Source organism: Aquila chrysaetos, chromosome 19, assembly GCF_900496995.4.
Source record: "Aquila chrysaetos chrysaetos chromosome 19, bAquChr1.4, whole genome shotgun sequence".
In the NCBI taxonomy this organism is placed as follows: domain Eukaryota; kingdom Metazoa; phylum Chordata; class Aves; order Accipitriformes; family Accipitridae; genus Aquila; species Aquila chrysaetos.
The window spans coordinates 10,994,608-11,012,439 of NC_044022.1; the positions used below are offsets into that span (position 1 = coordinate 10,994,608).

The 17,832-nt window shown below is 37.4% G+C and overlaps 1 protein-coding gene across 1 annotated transcript in view; it reads left to right on the forward strand.

Annotated features, from left to right (window-relative positions):
• Positions 1-17,832, forward strand: part of GUCY1A2 (guanylate cyclase 1 soluble subunit alpha 2) — a 186,094-nt gene that overhangs the window by 147,669 nt on the left and 20,593 nt on the right. The window contains exon 7 of the mRNA XM_030042593.2: positions 7,760-7,914. Coding sequence (XP_029898453.1) covers positions 7,760-7,914 — 155 coding nt within the window. The remainder of the gene's footprint in view (positions 1-7,759; positions 7,915-17,832) is intronic.

The window sequence follows — 17,832 nt, forward strand, 5'->3', positions numbered from 1 at the left end:
TATTTCAAAAGAGGGAACATGTTGACTTGTTTCTGGTATTTGTCTATATTTAATTGGAGAAGTTGTTTGTTAGATTGAGAGGTGTTAAAGGAACTAGTCTCTCCACTTTCCCCAACTTATGAACATGCATATTTGCAAAACCTGGCCCATTGATGTTTTTGTCATGTCTGTGTCCATATGGAGGAGGGGGTTTAATCAATTTTTTATCTTGATTATGTTTACCTTGGTGCTGATTGCAAGAAGCAGGGGGATCCAGTAGAAACTACACACTTAAAATGTATCTCCAGTTTGTGCAAAAATTATTAAAACATCTTGCAGTGGTAAAGGTTTAAATGACATAGGCAACAATTTAGGTCTCTTTAACAGTGTACAAGTCTTTGGAAAGAATCTTGATACAGATACATCATTAGTGTACATAGGCTAGATAATGTTGCTTCTATTAGTAAAACTGTAGGATTCTTATACGTCAATGGTTTATGTAGATTTTAAAGTTGTTATGCAGAAGATCCTTGCTGATTAGTTCCAGGCTCTTCCCAAAGCAGATCAACATGAATTTCATCTATGCATAAAAGCACATACTATGATCAAAAGACAAAGCATGACTTTTCCATTGAAAGGTCATTTCATTTAACAGTTTCAAAGATTGCAGGCTAGATTCAAAGAACATTATGTTAAAATATCTGAAAAAACTTCTGCTGTTCTACAAATAGAATGTTCTTCTGACAGAGTCCTGTCCATCAACACCTGTTTCTTTGATCCTTTATGCACAGGAGTGTAGCTCATTTTATGCAAAAAAGATGAAAGTGTGTCAACTTTTCCAATCTGAGTGTTGGCTTCATCTCGCTTATCTTTAGCTGTCTGTGCATGAGGTGTCTAAGCTAAACTTACCATTAACTGTCCCTCTTTGTTCCACTGAGAGTTAGACACCTTCGGGAGTGATCGATCCAGCCCCTCCTAGGTGCCAGTTTTGGAATGTGAAGAATTGCAGCCTTGAGGTTATTTACCTCCTTGGTTTAGAAGGAGTCTAGAAATCGAACTTAAATGAGCTGCCTGACTTCCAGGTGGTTGAAATTAAGTGAAATCTACCTTAAACGACTAAATTAGCAAAAGTATTGAAGACTGTTTCTTAAGGTTAAAACCCTTACGCTCAACTTTTTTTTTTTTAGCATACAGTTTTTTTGTTCCTTTAAATATTTTGAGCATGTGTCATTTATCCTTGTTAAAATATCACCCAATCCGTTCAGTATATGTCATATGATGGCACTGTGAGACAAAGATGTCCTCCTACACTAAGGATCAAACAGAACTTTCTGATGAAATTTTTTCTTTTTTGGGTGTCAGTGGAGAGGAGCCTGGGAAAAATCCTCCACTGCTATGTGGGCTTGCTTGAATGATTAGCTCTTTTTTAAGTGCCTGAACACACAGATTCACATAGTAATTAAATTCCTGCTGTGGAAATTACTATTCAAAGAAAACAATAAAAATTTTTTTTTATTAAACACTATATCAGCAATGAAATGCAACATTTTATTCGTGAGGGAGAAGCAGCTTATGAAGAAGCACATTAACATTAATGTCTCTTCTTTGGAATCTTAGGGGAAGGGATATAGGACTTATTTTTCTGTTCAGCAACTCTAGAAATTCCCATTTACATGGTTTATACTCCTCCCCAGTAAATAATTTCAGGTCAGATGTTTTCTTACAGATGACCCACATCCTCTTCTAACCTAGACCCTGAGCAGTGCCATAGTGAATTCACATGATGCCTCAGGACAGAATTTGGCCCCAAAAACCTTGCCCCAATATAAACTTTCCTTTGGTGTTAGAACTAATGAGCCCCCAAAACTAGTCTGAATCTTTGGTTTTGATTTTTACTTCATCTAATTCTACTTTGTACTGCTAATGAAGACTCACAGGGGTATAATTTTTCATCATAGGGTATGAAATATAGAATCATGGAGTAAAGGAAGTTGGAAGGAACCTCTGGATGTCATCTAATCCAACCACTATTCAAAGCAGGGCTAACTTAGATAATAGTGGAAGAACTTAAGGGGAAAGAGAAAAGGAATTTCATCCTTCAAGTCTGGGGCTTCTTTATGTAGAAATGCTTCATAGCACCTTGTTCCACATGCAGTAGAGATGACTGTAGGCCAAGACCATAGTCCAGGGTTGTACATATGCAATGTGCATCACATTGGTTATAATTTAATTGTATGTCTTTTACACAAACCACATGATTGCTTTACACAATAACTATTTTAAATGGATTTATTGATCCCAAGGAATTCAATCTTTGTTAGTTTATTATTGTATTTTTCATTGACCTTGTATCATTTTCTCTGGCTTTTGCTTCACACAGGTTGAATAATTCTAAGTCTATGAGTAAGAAATCTCGGAAATTCTCGTTAGAAAAAAGCTAAGTGTTCATTTCTCCAAATGTTGTTCAAACATGGGGGAAATATGTCCTGTAGTTTAGTTCTATAGAACACCTTGTGAAATTCAAAATGATCTAAATTTTCCTCTGAGCAGGTCTGTTTCTTGGCAACAATTCTGTAGTGAGCTGTACTGTCATATGTCCCTTTCCAGAAAGACATTGTGATATTTATAAATCTATCTAAGAATACAGATAACCCACACACTAAAGCATATGTCAGGGCATAGCTGTCAGTCCTGTCAACTTGCAGTTCTTTGAAGGAGCAGAAAGGCACATTGACTTACCCTGATTTTAGACCTCTGAGATCTGTAGAGTCTATTTTGCATTAATATATTTTACAAATAAATGTCCTTGTGTAAGGCATATGTTGAGATTTAGAGATATCACTGTAGTAGAAGCTGCTACAAAATATCAGATCAGATAACTTCTTAGGAATTTGGCACATTCTGTTTGAAAAGATCTGGCGGTGCATCATGGACTAATAGCTAAGATACTCTATGAGAGGTGATTTTTTCCTTTCTGAAGGACACTGCAAGGACAGAAGGCAGAAGGTCCTTACTGAAACACAGAGTATCCCTCAGTATGTTAGGGCAGAAAGTGAGGAGTGCTTTATTTGTCTGAGAAATGGTAGTTTACAGATATCCACATATATTATTGAAAGATGCTGAAAGTCCTGATCCAGCAGAACACTTCCTATTTATTTAAATGCTTTGTTGGCTTGGGACATCCGTGTGCCTGGAAGTATTGCCATACAGCTACTGGCCTCGTATCAGCCCTAAGCTCTGCTACCAGCTCAGCACAAAGTCTTGAGCAGCTGCCAGTCAGTCACATTATTAAGGCTTGAAATGCTCCACGCTGGCTGAGTCGGGGATTACTTCTGCCCGTGGTTGCTTTCCAAACTGTGTCACCTACTTCCCAGCCTGCCCTCACTTCTTCAGTTCAGTGTCTGTGTAAGGCAGGCAGTTCTGTGAAAATGAATTTTGAGTCCTCCTGGATGCAGTTAACCTGTGAGGCAATCTGAGACTTCTCTTTCTAGCATGGGAGTATGTTTTTCAGAGTGTGAGAACTGTTTATTAAGGTCCCTCTCTCTGTGTGTGTGCGGTGGGAAGAATGTGTACAGCTACCACTCCCATGAAATATTATCGTAGTTCATATTTGAGGAGGAACTGTGAACAACAAACACCTTTCCTCTACAGAAAGGATTTCTTTTGGCTCAGGAAATCCCTGAACTAAAAATTACTAAAAATGAGCAGGTATTTTTGCCCTGTGCTTATCACAAGACAGGTTGCGTGTACCTTTGGTTTGAATTGGAAAGTCTGCTTGCATGTTATAACATCAACTACGCTTTACTGGCTGACAAAAAGAAAGGTACCCACAGACTCTTCCCTACTCTGCCTTTCAATACTGTCCACAAAGAGCTGCTGCTTTTCAATTCAGAAGTCATTCTTCGCTGTCATGTCCTTATGCAATTCTTCCTGCTGTTGCCTATCAGGGAAGATGTCTCTGATGTCTCCTTTCTCTTCTGAATTAAGCACAGGTCATGCTTTTTAAAATAGATTTGTAAGCCCTTAACCAAGACTGCAGATACTTCTGCTAAGTACCCTGTACATAAGAAGCTCAAAGAATAATTAAAAAAGCAGTTAATTTTCCTTTCAGGAATCATTACAGCTTGAACCATTGTTTTGTGGTCTAATTAATAAAGGAAGTATTTTTAAGTCTTGTAATGCAATGTCTCAGTTTTGACTGAAGGGAAATATGGGTTTTAATGTGTTCTATTGGTTATCAACATGCAGACATATACCAGTCAAAAATCTTAGATTTGAGGAGGTTTTCTAAAATGTTCTTGTGGAGACAAGTACTACTTCTCAGACTGTAGAGTGGTGTCTTTCCTCTTGCATTTTAATGTCAAAGTTTTTTCCTGGAAAATTATGCAGGGAAATGAGGAGAGGGAAAGGAGAACACATTTTTCAACAGGGTTTCAAAAGAGAAAAAGCTCAAGAGCTTTGAACATAAAGCAAATAACTGGATTTGCTTATTGTGAACATACTGATTAACAGAAAACCAAAATATTTTTATGCTTATCATCCCTGTTCCTGTTTGTTCTTGACTTTTCTCTCTCAGTCCAGCGTGGACTATCAGTTCTCATTGATACCACTTCTGGCACATTTCCCCATCAGAGGATGACCATAGCTCCAGTGCGCCTTATCTTTGCTTATGAACTTTCTTTATCTATCACTGTTATACAAAACCCACTATCCTTCCCGTCACTCAGGTATTAGCCGTTTTTGCTCCCTGTGCCTTATCCTGTAGGCAATATCCAAATACTGCTACATTTTCTTTAGAGTTTTTGGAAGCTTCTTTTCCTTTCCACATAGCTATGTTTTTCCTCTTGTCCTCCATTGATCAATGCAGGATGCTTTTCGTTTACGCCTCTGACACTCACCTCAGCTTTTTTCTACCTCTATTACCACTATTACCTTTGATCTGCAAAGATCAAATTAATTAATCTTTCTTCTCCCTGTCATTTTCCACTTTAAATCTTTCCATTGCAGCCAGTTCAAGTTGGTCGTCTTTATCTAAAAGGCCTCTCACAGGTCTCTTGCTCTTTTTCACACCGGTTCATGTTTCATTCCCCATTGTGCCTTCCAATATTCTCCTCTAGAAATATCTTTGGTGTTTGTCCATCTCTTCACTGTTCCTTAATTATGGGGGTCTGGTATTTTCTCGGGGTTTCTTTCAGGGCTGTCTTCTCTTTGTGATAGTTTCCAAAGAGTTGTCTTGCTGTTTGTATGCATAATGCCTCTGAACTTTCAGTCTCAGTTATATGCTGCCCTTTTATCATTAGCCAAATAATTAAGGACAGATAAAGGAGCAGTCAGCACAGATGAAGAGCATGCATTTTATTAAAAATGCTCAATTTAAGTATAAGATAGTTCATATATGTATAATGTATATTACATGTATATTTAAAGGACATAAATGAATAAATATAGTTATGATAGACAAATAATGCATCTTAGTGTTGCCACCTAATTTGCATTTCATATGTTATTAATAATCTTTAATGGTAACTGTTCTGGGAAAGCACTGATAAGGGCTGCATATACAATATAGCTTGGGAACTATAACTACATAACTTCCCAAGCAAGTTTTGCATATATTGCAAAAGTAACTTTTAATTTCTTAGTGCATTTTTTGCTACCAGATTTTCCTTCCACTCTAATGTATACTCTCATTTCCACTTTCCAACAGCAAAACAAAGGTAGTGCTTTTTCTTATAGTTTCAATCTGGCTTTCACATGTGATTAAATGCGTCCTAGAAGAGGTCACAGCAAGTGGTTTGTGATTCTTAAATAAATGTACAGAGTAGTATTGGAACAAATAGGTAGCATTAGCTCTGTTCTTAAAATTGTGTACAAAATAACTAATCCTTTTCCCATCTCACAAAACCAAGACATTGTAAGTTCATTCTTTATTATTTATTGAAAGCTGACAGCATAATTGCTGTTGTGTAAGCAAGACTTTCTGCTTATAATCTTTTGCTGAGGGCAGGTACTGACCTCACTAATATACAGAAGGGCTGTTTTCTCACTTCTTGACTGCAGGAACACTTTTTTCACTGGAAGTGAACAATGAAGTTTAAATGTACATTGTGGCAAAAGCAGGAAATCTTCATGCCAAATATGACCAAAATAATGTAGGTGTGATGGGTTTGCACAGATGTTCACAGCCAAAGCAAGTTTGTGGGTGCTTCCCAGCCCAATAGGGTAAGAGTATTCAAAGGATTTCAGTAGCTGCCTTCCAAAATTTAGTAAAGGTTTGAAAGCTCAATTAAATTTGAGTGCTATTTATTCACAGATTTTTTTTTTTAAAATCCTAGTCTGTAATTAACAGCATTATTGTGAAGATTGAAGGTTTTATGTTGCCTGTGAAAATGTTGTAAGCAGTATCACATTGAATGCAGAACGACATGTTCTTAGGTTACGCATGGGCTTAGTGTATAGCAGATATAATGCTATACCCATTGTCTGTGACATATAAGAGAGCAACGAAATGAAAAGGGTGCTTAGCTGCATGGTAAAAGTCTTGGACACATGGGAAGAACTATAGTCACTGAAATAATGTGGGGTCCCACAAGTTCGTAGAACTTCATGGACGCCAAGGTCATAAAATGCTGGCATTTGTCTTAACATAAAAAAGTGCTAACAATGATTTTTTTATTTGTATTTGAGTAAATATGTGTTGTGTTATTAAAAAATAGGGTTTGACAGACAAAAGCACAGTGTGATAACTGTGAATTGAGTAAGTAAGTCAAAGGACCATACTGAGTACAGTATTAGTTAAATGACTCATTCAGACACCATCAGACCCTCTGTTTTAGTAGCTGGTATTTATTTTCTTCATGTTATCTCTTTTTTTGCAGCAGTCCAGTTGCTATGAGTAAGAGTATCCTCAGAAGATATAAATATTTTCTTTTCATTTTTTAATGTAATAAAGTTAACAACAGAAAAAGACTTTCCTATTTGTAAAAATTATTTTCTTGGCAAACACGATTGCTAAAATGTATGCAGAATAAATCTCTGTTTGATTATTCACTCTGAAAGAAACTTGGATGTTGACTCCAAGCTTTACAAATCAACGTAATCGCCACATCTCAGTTACACGGGATGATTGCTAGAATAGTCACATGGATTTTTTTAAATTTGCTGGGGATTTATTCCTCCTTATTTTGAGGGGGATACAATTATTTTTAAAGTCATTGGTGCCTTAATCTTCAGCATCTTCACTGGTGCAGTATCTCTCAAGTCTGACAAAGTGAGAAAGACCTTAGACCTTGAGGAGTTTGGAAGGAAAAAACCACAAAGAAGATAAAAGCACCATATTCATTCACTCCACTTTATTACTCTCTGCCAGTTTGAGAAAATTTGGGTCTTACTTTAAAGCCTGTGTTAGAAGTGGTGCCAAAAATAACCCTCTGTAATGTATCTATTTGTGTAATTCGATGGCTGATATTGCAGTAACTCTTGGTGATCCCATCCTATTCTGTTCATGATTCCTGTTTTGACTGTTGTAGTCTCCAGCAAACATGCACAAAAGAAGAAAATAGTTTTAGTAAAAAGATAACCACGTTTTTGTTCTTTTTTTAACTGCATCTGATTTACGCTAGAGGAATGGGAGAGCCTGTTTTCTTCCAGTTCACTCTTTATTCTTTGGTTTATTATTTCTTTGAAAGGGTTGCTGTGACTGGCTTGTAAATAAGTGTTAATGACATTATCATGGGCAGCACAAGAGAGACAGACTGACATGGATCTCATGTTTTTCCAGATGAGGATAGGCATTCACTCAGGATCGGTGCTGGCTGGTGTCGTTGGTGTAAGAATGCCACGTTATTGTCTCTTTGGGAACAATGTCACCCTTGCAAGCAAGTTCGAGTCAGGAAGTCACCCACGCCGCATCAATGTCAGTCCAACCACATACCAGTAAGTTCTCTTAGCCTTTTCATTCTGTTTTCATTTCAGCCTGTTTTGAGTTTGATCTTGTAACATGTTCTGTCCTCAACACGTGAACTTCAACAGAAAGTCAGCAGGGCACCAGGCCAACTGGAAAGAGCTGTTGCATGGGACTGTCAGTCTTGCATTTGTAGGTTTGCATCAGAATGCACAAAGAAGTCAGGCAGTGGAGGCAAGGAGGCACAACAGGAGGTCCAACCATTCCTGCCTGAAATAACATGTAACAGAAGAAATGGGAGATGTCTCCCAAAGCACCATAATTTTATGCACTATTACATCTTTAGGGTAAGGACTTGGGTTCCACCTGCTAGACACAGTTTGTGGAGAGAAGCATATTCCCATTGGCTCAGAAGAAAGTCTTTAATTTTGCCAGTGAGGCCAAGCTTTCAAAGAGTTTTTATGCTTTCTTGAAGACAAAATTTCTTATATAGCACTGTAAAGAGACACTTGATAGAAGCATTTTCTTAATGAAGGAAAAAAGATTGAAAATGGCAAAGCATTATTCCTAGCTCTTTGAAGAAATTATGCAAATAGAGAAGGCTTGATTAAATCTGGTTATGAGGAACAGCTCCTAAATAAAAAAGGTGTTCCTTATTGTTCAAATTTGACAGCTTGACTATTAGAATTTCTGCTGCTTGGATTAATACTGATGTATTCACTTTTTTGGCAGGAGATCTCATTCTTACTCTTTTTCCAGTGTTCTGTATCTGCAGTAATTTTCTGAAGTATGGTTTTGCTCAGGTTTTGGGACTGTTTCTCTGTGGTAAATCTGTATGCAATTGCTCAAACAATACTGCTTTTCTTTCTTTTTTTTACCTTATACAGAACTGTGAATCTCAATATTTATTTTTTCCCCATAACTATCTATGTAAATTAAAGTTTTAAATGGAATTTCTTCATCCAAGAATTGAAGCATCTGATATGCTAAAATATAAATCAGTCAGAAATTAAAGTTAAAAGTAATTAAAACCAGTGAATAAAATTACATTCTTCTGAACAGCCCATTCACTCAAGATCAGATTTGCAGAATGGAGCAAGTGTAGCTAATTGAACAAGAGGCAGAAAAACTGAATAGACTTCTGATCATAAAGTGAACAGAAGCAGATTCATACAGTTGTCTGGTAACATGCAAGAGAAACACAGACCCAACCTACTATTGGGTATAGAAAATCTGTTCATTTAAATAAAAATAAATTCAATAAATATATAGGCAATTGCTGTTTGGAACTTGGTGTCACTTGAAAAGAAATTGTCTTTGGGACCTTCCAGATACAGTGTTCTAGTGGCTTTGGTTCCTGGTCTCCTACTGTGGGTAGGAGAAACCCTTTAAGATGTTATTTGAAAAGTGAACACAAGATTGTTCACCAGTCGTGTCCCAGTTTTGAAAACATAAGCAGTAGCAGGGCCTTTGGTGTTAATTTTATGCAAATGGAGGTAAGTGATTCTGGCAATCACACTTGGCAAAGTGACCAAGGCCCTATGACAGGGACCTGAACTTTCCTTATACAGGAACAGTTCTTACAAAGGGATGTTCTCCAACCTGAGAACGTCTTCAAGATATTCTGAAAGTGCAGTCTGTCCTTTTTCAGAAGAGAGATCTTATTGCTTTACAAATGTGGTTCAGGGGTGTGATTCCACTCAGGCCTATGGTGTTGTTCAAGTTTGTGTACCTGAGAGCAGAAATTGGTGAGCTAGAGTGTTACATATTTTAAGAAAAATACAGTTGGAAATATAAGTAGTGAGTATTTGTGGGGCAAGTGATGCACAAAACTCTTTTCTTGGCATGCTGAAGCCAGATTTACTTCTCGTGTACCAGTGCCAGTTCTGTTGGGTTTGGTTATGAGAGTGATATGGCACCTCTTCTGTGAGACAACAGATTTGTGGTTGTTGTTGAGGAACCTGATCTAGTTGAAGAAGTCCCTGCTCATGGCAGGGAGGTTTGACTAGATGACCTCCAAAGGTCCCTTCCAACCCAAACCATTCTATGATTCTATGATTGTATGTTTTCTTTTCATCATATTGCTGGTAAAAAGTCTGTTCTGAAAGCCAGTTTGAGGGCTTGTATATGGAATTTGTTAGAAATCCATGTTTTTGTGCTGCCCTTTATCTGACTGTACATCATAGCACAGAGAAGATGGCTTCTGTTTGTCTGTGTCTCCCCTCTACCTGGCTGCCATTGGTCAAACCATACTGTACCAAGTCCAATGCGAGTAACCTCGGTTTGGAGAGGATTCTTACTAAGACTTAGCTAGCATAATGTGAGTCAGAGTTTCTCACCCTCTATGTCCTCCAGGTTCTATCAAAAGGGGAGCTACATTTTTTTTCACTTCCCTTTAATCTTAGAAATCCAGTAGGAATAGGAACATTTGTTTCAGGATGGCCAAACTTTTACTTTATATGATCGTCATGTCTGGGCTTATCTTCCAGAAAGTTACAAATTTAGACTGTTACTTTCAAAAAGGGAAGCTGGTAGAAAAGTGACTGATGATGCAGTAATACTATAACATAAAATTGCAAAACAAAACACAACACAACAAAATACAAAACTATTGATATTTATCTGCATTATTGTACTATGTAAAAAATCTGCTGTTATGTCCTGAACAAATTCAGTGCTCAATTCAGAGAAATTTAAGTGCAAGTAACAGGCTAGACATATGGTTACAGGTAAAGTAGAAATGGCAAGAAAATATATGTTTGAATGAGGCAGTTATCATTCAAGATGAATGGCTAAAAGTAATGATGAAAAGGCTAGGAACGAGTTTATTTTACATGCTTCAGAAATTATATGAGAAAATAAAATGAATGTGCATGGGGCAACTTAGAAAGGCTATTTGATTGAAAGCATGAGAACAGACAGGGGAGAAGTCAAGACATGACACTGCTGACACAGTGGCCAGGAGACACTTCAATTACAAAATACTCTATAGGGCAGAATTATTCAGAGCTTCTGAAGGTGATCTAGGAGGTTTGAACATAATATACTGGTGCTATCCAAACAAACAAGTAGTGTTCTGATGCATCTGTATATAACTTTTCTTAAATATAATTTGCATGAGTATATAATTTGCTGTGTACAAGTGATTCATCACAAACTAAAATGTCTTTATAGTTGACCTTATATTCCATCAAATGCTTCTATTTGATCACACTGTGCTGCTGTGTACTTAGTTAATATTTTTTTTATCTATGAAGCAATGTTTTCCAAAGCAGATAATTCTGCAATCAGTATGAAAATAACAGAATTTTCAATTAATTAAAACTACTGGCATTTATCATTACATGTTTGTGTCTACCATGCCCCCAATGAAAATTCTGATACAAGTTTTGTGCTTACAAAGCATGCAGATACTGGAAACATGTCTAATACTTATCACCTTTCATTTTACAGTACAGATTATGCATTACAAAGTGTCATCAGCATTCAAATTATAATCACACTTCAGAATACCTATTATTGGTTTCAGACACTTCCCTGTGAGCCCGTAATCTGCCTATTTAAGAATCAAAGTCTAAAATAGTAAATATAAGATGTGGTGTTGCCTAGCAGCATCAGTGAGCCTGGGGCAGCCTTGCTCCAAGTTACACCTGCCTGGGCAGAGCTTTGTGGTGTGAAACAGCACCTTTTACAAAGGTTACCTTTGAATCTGTTGGGATAAGAACTCGCTTCTGTTCAAAATATCTTGTTCTCTTGACTCAGACAGGTCTTTTGACTGAAGGATTACAGAGCCCCATTTGCTTTGAAACACTGAGCATTGTAAAATGAAAGCACTGGAACAGCACTGGTAAAACTTCCAGTGAAACATGTGGAAAGTGGAGAGGGAGTAGAGGATCCTAGACTGGTCCCTGTTTAAACATGTGGCCAGGAAGGAATAGGAGAAGTATAACACATTCTCTGTTCCTTTAGTAAACCAGCAAATCCAGCTCAAGGTTTATTTAATTCATCTACATTATCCTGAATTGAATAAAATTACCCTATTTTCAATACTCAGGAAGGAAGCATAATGAGATTTCTGAGTCTTTTCTTCAGCACAGAAGAGAGATTAAATATTTTTTAATTCTTTGTTTCAGCATTGAATAATGATGTTTATCAGATATTAATATAATATACCCACATTCATCCTGTTTCCCTAATAGTATTACAATGTAATGCCTTGGGATCTCTAAGCAGTTATCAGAAGCAGGTAAACATAATTGTTGCTATTTGTCAAGTAACTGCATTTAGAAATGAATTCTCTTTTTCCTGTTCTTTCTACCTATGGTCTTTTCCAGCACGTATTTCCCTTGTGGAGAAGGTGCTTCTGGCATCAAGTGTTGGGTACAGATATTTTCCATTATCACATGCTGGGGAATACATGTGGGACCTGAGCTTAGGCAATGATGAATAGCCTATATCCCACATCCTTATCTGATTTAGGAGAGAGAGCAACCAAGAGTACCTCCTTACTGAGCTGGGTGAGCTCACTGCTGGTTCACCTGCCTAAATTGCCCCTCAGCCTTTAAAATTCATTAAAAACTGCAGATTTATCTCACAGAATGTTGCATGGAAGAAGTTTCACTTTTAGGTAATTAAGAAGGATGTATATACATCAGGACAATATACATCTGTCTCTTATTTGGATTTTAAATTAGAATGATGCATTTCTATAAACTCCTTACAGATTTTTATTTTAATCAAATTCTTTTTTCTACCAGTTATATCTCTCTATATATTATTTTTCCTACAGGTTTATCTATATCTATGTCTGTATCTATATCTCTATCTCAATCTCCATCTATGTCTGTATCTACATCTGTATTTTTCTGCCTCATATGGACAAACAAATGGATTTGCTCTCCAAGAGCCTTTTCAGATTATTTTAAATCTTATTTCTGAGCATCTTTTAAAGAACAGTTTCTTTTTATATTGGTCAATTCACCATGTATGCTTTCATGAGCCGTATTGGTGGACAGACAATTTAGTGATGGACAGAAGGGGAACACAGCTTATACATTGACACAAAAAATTATTGTTAGTCTAATTAAAATATTGAAAGTCTAGTCAAAATGCACTGGTTTATTCTTGTTTTTCTGTTCCCAGTGTCATCTGTTTCCATGAGGCTGCACCCCCGTAGTCACTGTGATTTGTGATTACAGTCCTGGGGCCTCTGCTGTCCGCCTGTGCTTGTGCTTCATGACACTACATTTTTATTCAAGGTTCATAGGTAGTTCACTCTACACAGAATAACTCTGTATTAGATCACTGTACATTAGTTAACAGTGTATTTTACACCACAGTTCCACACAGCTAAACTAAAGCTAAAACATATTTAGGCAATAGTCATCTAACAGCTAGACAACTGCTAAAACTACAAAAAGCTCAAGCCTAGACAAATCCAAACAAGTCCTGAGGCCAGCCCTGTTAGATCAATGCAAAGCCTGGGGCCTTTTACTAGTGATGGCACAATCCTATTCACTGAACCTAATTCTCTAATGTCCCAAAGAGAGCAGAGACCCAGTATTCCTTCTGCTTAGGTAGGTGTGTGAGAAATAAAAGTATTAAAGGTCAGTGACAGACACTCACTGTGCTGAGCTGCATGTGATATACAATATATTGCATTAAAAAATCATGGCTGGTCCTTTCATAATCTTATTATTATTACAATTGATCTGTATGAAGGAAAAACATCAATACACAAACTTCCATAGTTTGAAAAATAATATAGTACAATGTGAAATGCATTGGATCCAGACATAGTCAGGTTTTTTTCAGTCTCCTGGTCTTTCTAGCATGTATAGAAACTGAGGGAGAAATTCAAAGCCACTAAAATTTAGAACCAAGTGCACTGATTTTTAGTGTTACAATAGCAAATTCATATCTTTATACAGTGTATTTTATGAGCAACCTACCAATATTTCTGATGCCTACCATAATAATTTATCATCTGAATTCATATGGAAACAAATAAGATGGCATATGTTATCAAACCAGATGCACAGCTGGTGAAGTGACCAACACTTGTTGCTGCAGAGGAAGGGCTCAGCAATCCAGCAGGAGACAGTCTTCTGATAATCCGTTTGGGAAGCCATCAATTAAATTTTCCTAAATGTACCAATTAGTAGGTGGATGTGAACAAGGTTAACTATAGTTTTTACAGTTCTTTAAGAGTTAGGGCAAAAAGAACTTTTTCTTTTGTTGATAGCTATCCCTGTGAAAGGTAACATTTATGGAAGATTGACCTGGCTACTTTGCTTTTCTTGGTGCATACTATTTTTAGGAAGGCAGTGCATATTCTCCTTTATTGTAGTGCATTGTATTTCTTTTAAAAATATTGTTCAACTTTTGGTCTACACAAAACAACTTTCCTAAAAGAAGTTTACATTGAAGTTCAGTTCTGAGTGGGTGCTTTTTTAACTCTGATTCAGCAAATTGCCAAACCCTATCCTAACATGACTTTTATTTAGGGTACGTGGAAATTCGTTATACAGAGGTTAAAATGTATATATATGAAAAAACAAAGCTGAATAAATATTTAGCTGTTGTTAATACCTTACTGGAATATTATATTCCTGTTACATAGATTATTGAAGAAGCAAATACTATAATTAGTCTCATATCTAATGAGATATGAACATGTGTTTGAAGGTTATTATAGAATACATATTTTATATACATATATATATCAGGTTATGGCACTTATTTCAGGAACTGTGATGTAAACTATATCCACTATACATTTTGTGGAGGGCCTGGGGAAGACAGAGGGGAGCAAACCATGCAGGCAGGTGGAGATGCTGTACTTTGTTCTGGGGGGGCTGATACTCCTGAACTGCTCCTGCAGTCAGGGGACAGCAAGTGGCAAGCTTGGCAAGCAAGAGGAGGAGCCTGGCCGAGGACTGGCTGCATCACCACCAGGATCGCTTGCTTCTTACAGTCTGTTGACTCTGGAAGGATTTGGCCTGACTGCATGGCGTGAAGGTGGCTTTTAAGACAAGCCTGGTGTAAAGGGTGAGAGAAAAGACAGACCTCTGAGCACTACAAACTATGCAGTGTGCTGGCCTCCTGCAGCCAAACAAACCTGCTGGCATTTTCTGGGATTTGCAAAGTTTGCTGGGATGTGGCAACCTGTGCTAGCCATGTCCAGCAAGCACTACTGATAGCAGTGGGGAGGAGGTTTCAAAGGTTTCTGGAGTCTGTATGGGCAATGTGTCCTCTGAAACTCTCATGGTGGAACTCAAAATATTAGAGAATGCTGAAGCTAGGCAAGTGCTTCCTCAGCACTGCTGTTTCTCAAAGCAGCTAGAGTTGAGTTAGCATATGTGGTAAACATTTATTCCTTTAGCTGTGGAAATACAGTTCTCAAAGAAGATCATCTTTTGTGTTTCTGAAGGAATTGCTCTTTCATATTTCTGAAAGAGTTGCTACTCCAGGCTGCTAAGTGGCTGCTCCCCTCACCATCTTATTCCTCCCTTTGGACAGATCCTTCAGTTTATGATTGTATCTTGTTTGGGAAAGAATGGAGCAAGTTAGCCCACTTTTCACAAAAATAAAAAAATATTTGCAGCCATCCTTCCTGCTGAGCCTGACGGCAAGCAGAGGTACTTTTTTTGTGTATTAATTAATCTTCACAGCATCCAGTGATAAATACAAAGGTCTGACATCTCTGAGAGATGGAGAGATAAAGAGGTGATATTGCTTTCCAATGGGCATGGAGAGAGTAAGAATCATTGTGGAAAGCATGCACTCAGCGTAGAGGGCCTTGCAACAAATAATTCTGTAGTAACAAATCTTTGTTACTTTATTTTCTGAATATAGGAACCCACTGATACAGATGTGACTGTTTCTTGCCAAAATAGTTTGAAATATAAATACTCTGTCATTTCCTCTATGCAAAAAAGAGCTACAGCTTTTAAAAGCTGCTTCGAGGTTCCCACTAAGTATGATCCCAATTTTCATTCACACACAGACCTCCTGACCTTGAAATGCTTCGTGTTTCCACTAGAAAATAACCACATTTTCTGTTTCCATACTGACACCTTTTTTTTTTTTTTTTAAATGAAGGAACTGAAAATTAAAAAATAAATGGGATACTTCTCAGATACCATCTCTTTTTGTCTGAAAGCAACAGCATTTCACCAGGGAAGGGACAGAACAAGAATTTAAACAGTTCTGGAAGATTTCAGGTTAGGAGGGGAAGCTGTCAAAGTTAATCAACTACAAATCAGTTTTTAAGAAATTCTTCCTCCACTGAAACATCAACAAAGATGACAAGCTGAGGGCAGACCTAGTTCAATTTAGAGGAATGCCTGAGTAGCCTGACCATAACAATTTAAGCACTGAATTGTAAGTTGTATATCCAACCACTTGAGTGGAACCCAGAATTTTGAACCTGTGAATAATCTACTCTAAAAATATCCTTTGCAATAGTTCTTTTAAGGGAAATAGACAGAAGTGATGCAGGAAATACAGCTGAGATAAATGCTTTGGAATATTTTCAGACTAGTTGTTATATGCATATTCCTGAACTGCAGAGGTTGTGTAACTTAAGGTCTGTGACTATGGGACAATCTGGGGACATTTTATGTAGAGCTTCAGCTGCCATATAATTTCTTGAAGGTGAAGGATAGATTGTGCTCTCGGGACAGACTGTGGTCTCAGACTTTCAGAACAGGCAGTCTGACCCGGTCACAATAAAATGCTTTGAGAATGGTCCACAAGGTGAGACAAACAACCAGAACTGGGTGCCACCACCCAGGAAACCTTCCAGACCAGAAAGTTTTACACTGGCTCTTTCCCTGAGCCAGAGGGGAAATGCGAAAACTGATTGTGTTGGCTTGGTCTTGCCCTCGCCGAGGATCTGCACTATGTATTCAGCTGCCTGGCAGAAATATCTTTTGGGCTTCTTTGTACCTATGAAAAGGAAGACAAGAAACTTAGAAAGGGCTGTAGATCTGGGCCATGGCCATCAGCTGCTACTGTTTTCTTTTTAACATCACGAATGGCCTAAATACAGGAGGAAAGATTCCTGCAGAAAAATGTCCTCACTGCTAAGCACTGAGGTTTAGCAGGTAACTTACTTCTTTAGTGTATATACAAAGCTATAAGAAATAAGAAGCAATTTCTGAACCATGATCTCATTCTTAGCCTGGGAAGCCAAGTGTCAGGACCAATATATTTAAGGAATATGAAGAACCTGTTCTTTAGGAGAATGCTAACAAGAGGCCATTTTTGTCCTGATTAAAGTCTTTTTAATAGTATTATTACAAGAGCCAGCAAAAATTTTTTAAAGTATAAACTGAAGTAGGATAGAATATGATCATAAGTAGCTTCCATTAGTATTTGGTAAAGAAGGTTTCCTGCCATGCTTGCTTGGGAGCTGAAATGTTATCCCAATAAAGGTCAGCTAGACAATTTCTGAGGGTGAGAAGGTGATTCAAATAGTGCACCTAATATAGGGATGTGGAGTCTATCACAAGCCATCGCAGTGGAGGAATTTCCAAAGGACTAATTGGTTAGTCACCCATCACTCCTGGAGCATTTCATTGCAACCAAGTTACAATTCACAAAACAAGTGAAAATAAAGTCTTTAATTAATAACTTGCACTTTTGTTCTATGAGGAAAATAGCGTGAAATATCAACTAAACTCGGTGCCAGCCCTGAACTGAATCAAAGAATATAAACATTTTACAATTTCAAACTTGTATGACTGTCATTACAATTAGATAATGTTAGGCTCTGAGAAGGAAACCATTGATTTTTAGCAAGGCCAGATCCTCCATAGTGAATAGTCAGTTTGGGGAAGAATGATGCCAGCAAAAGCTTACAGATTTAGCTCAGAAAGTTCTAAGAGTTCAACTGTTGCTTGCAGAAATCTAGTCTGGGAAGCAACGAAGAGTTATTTCAGTGT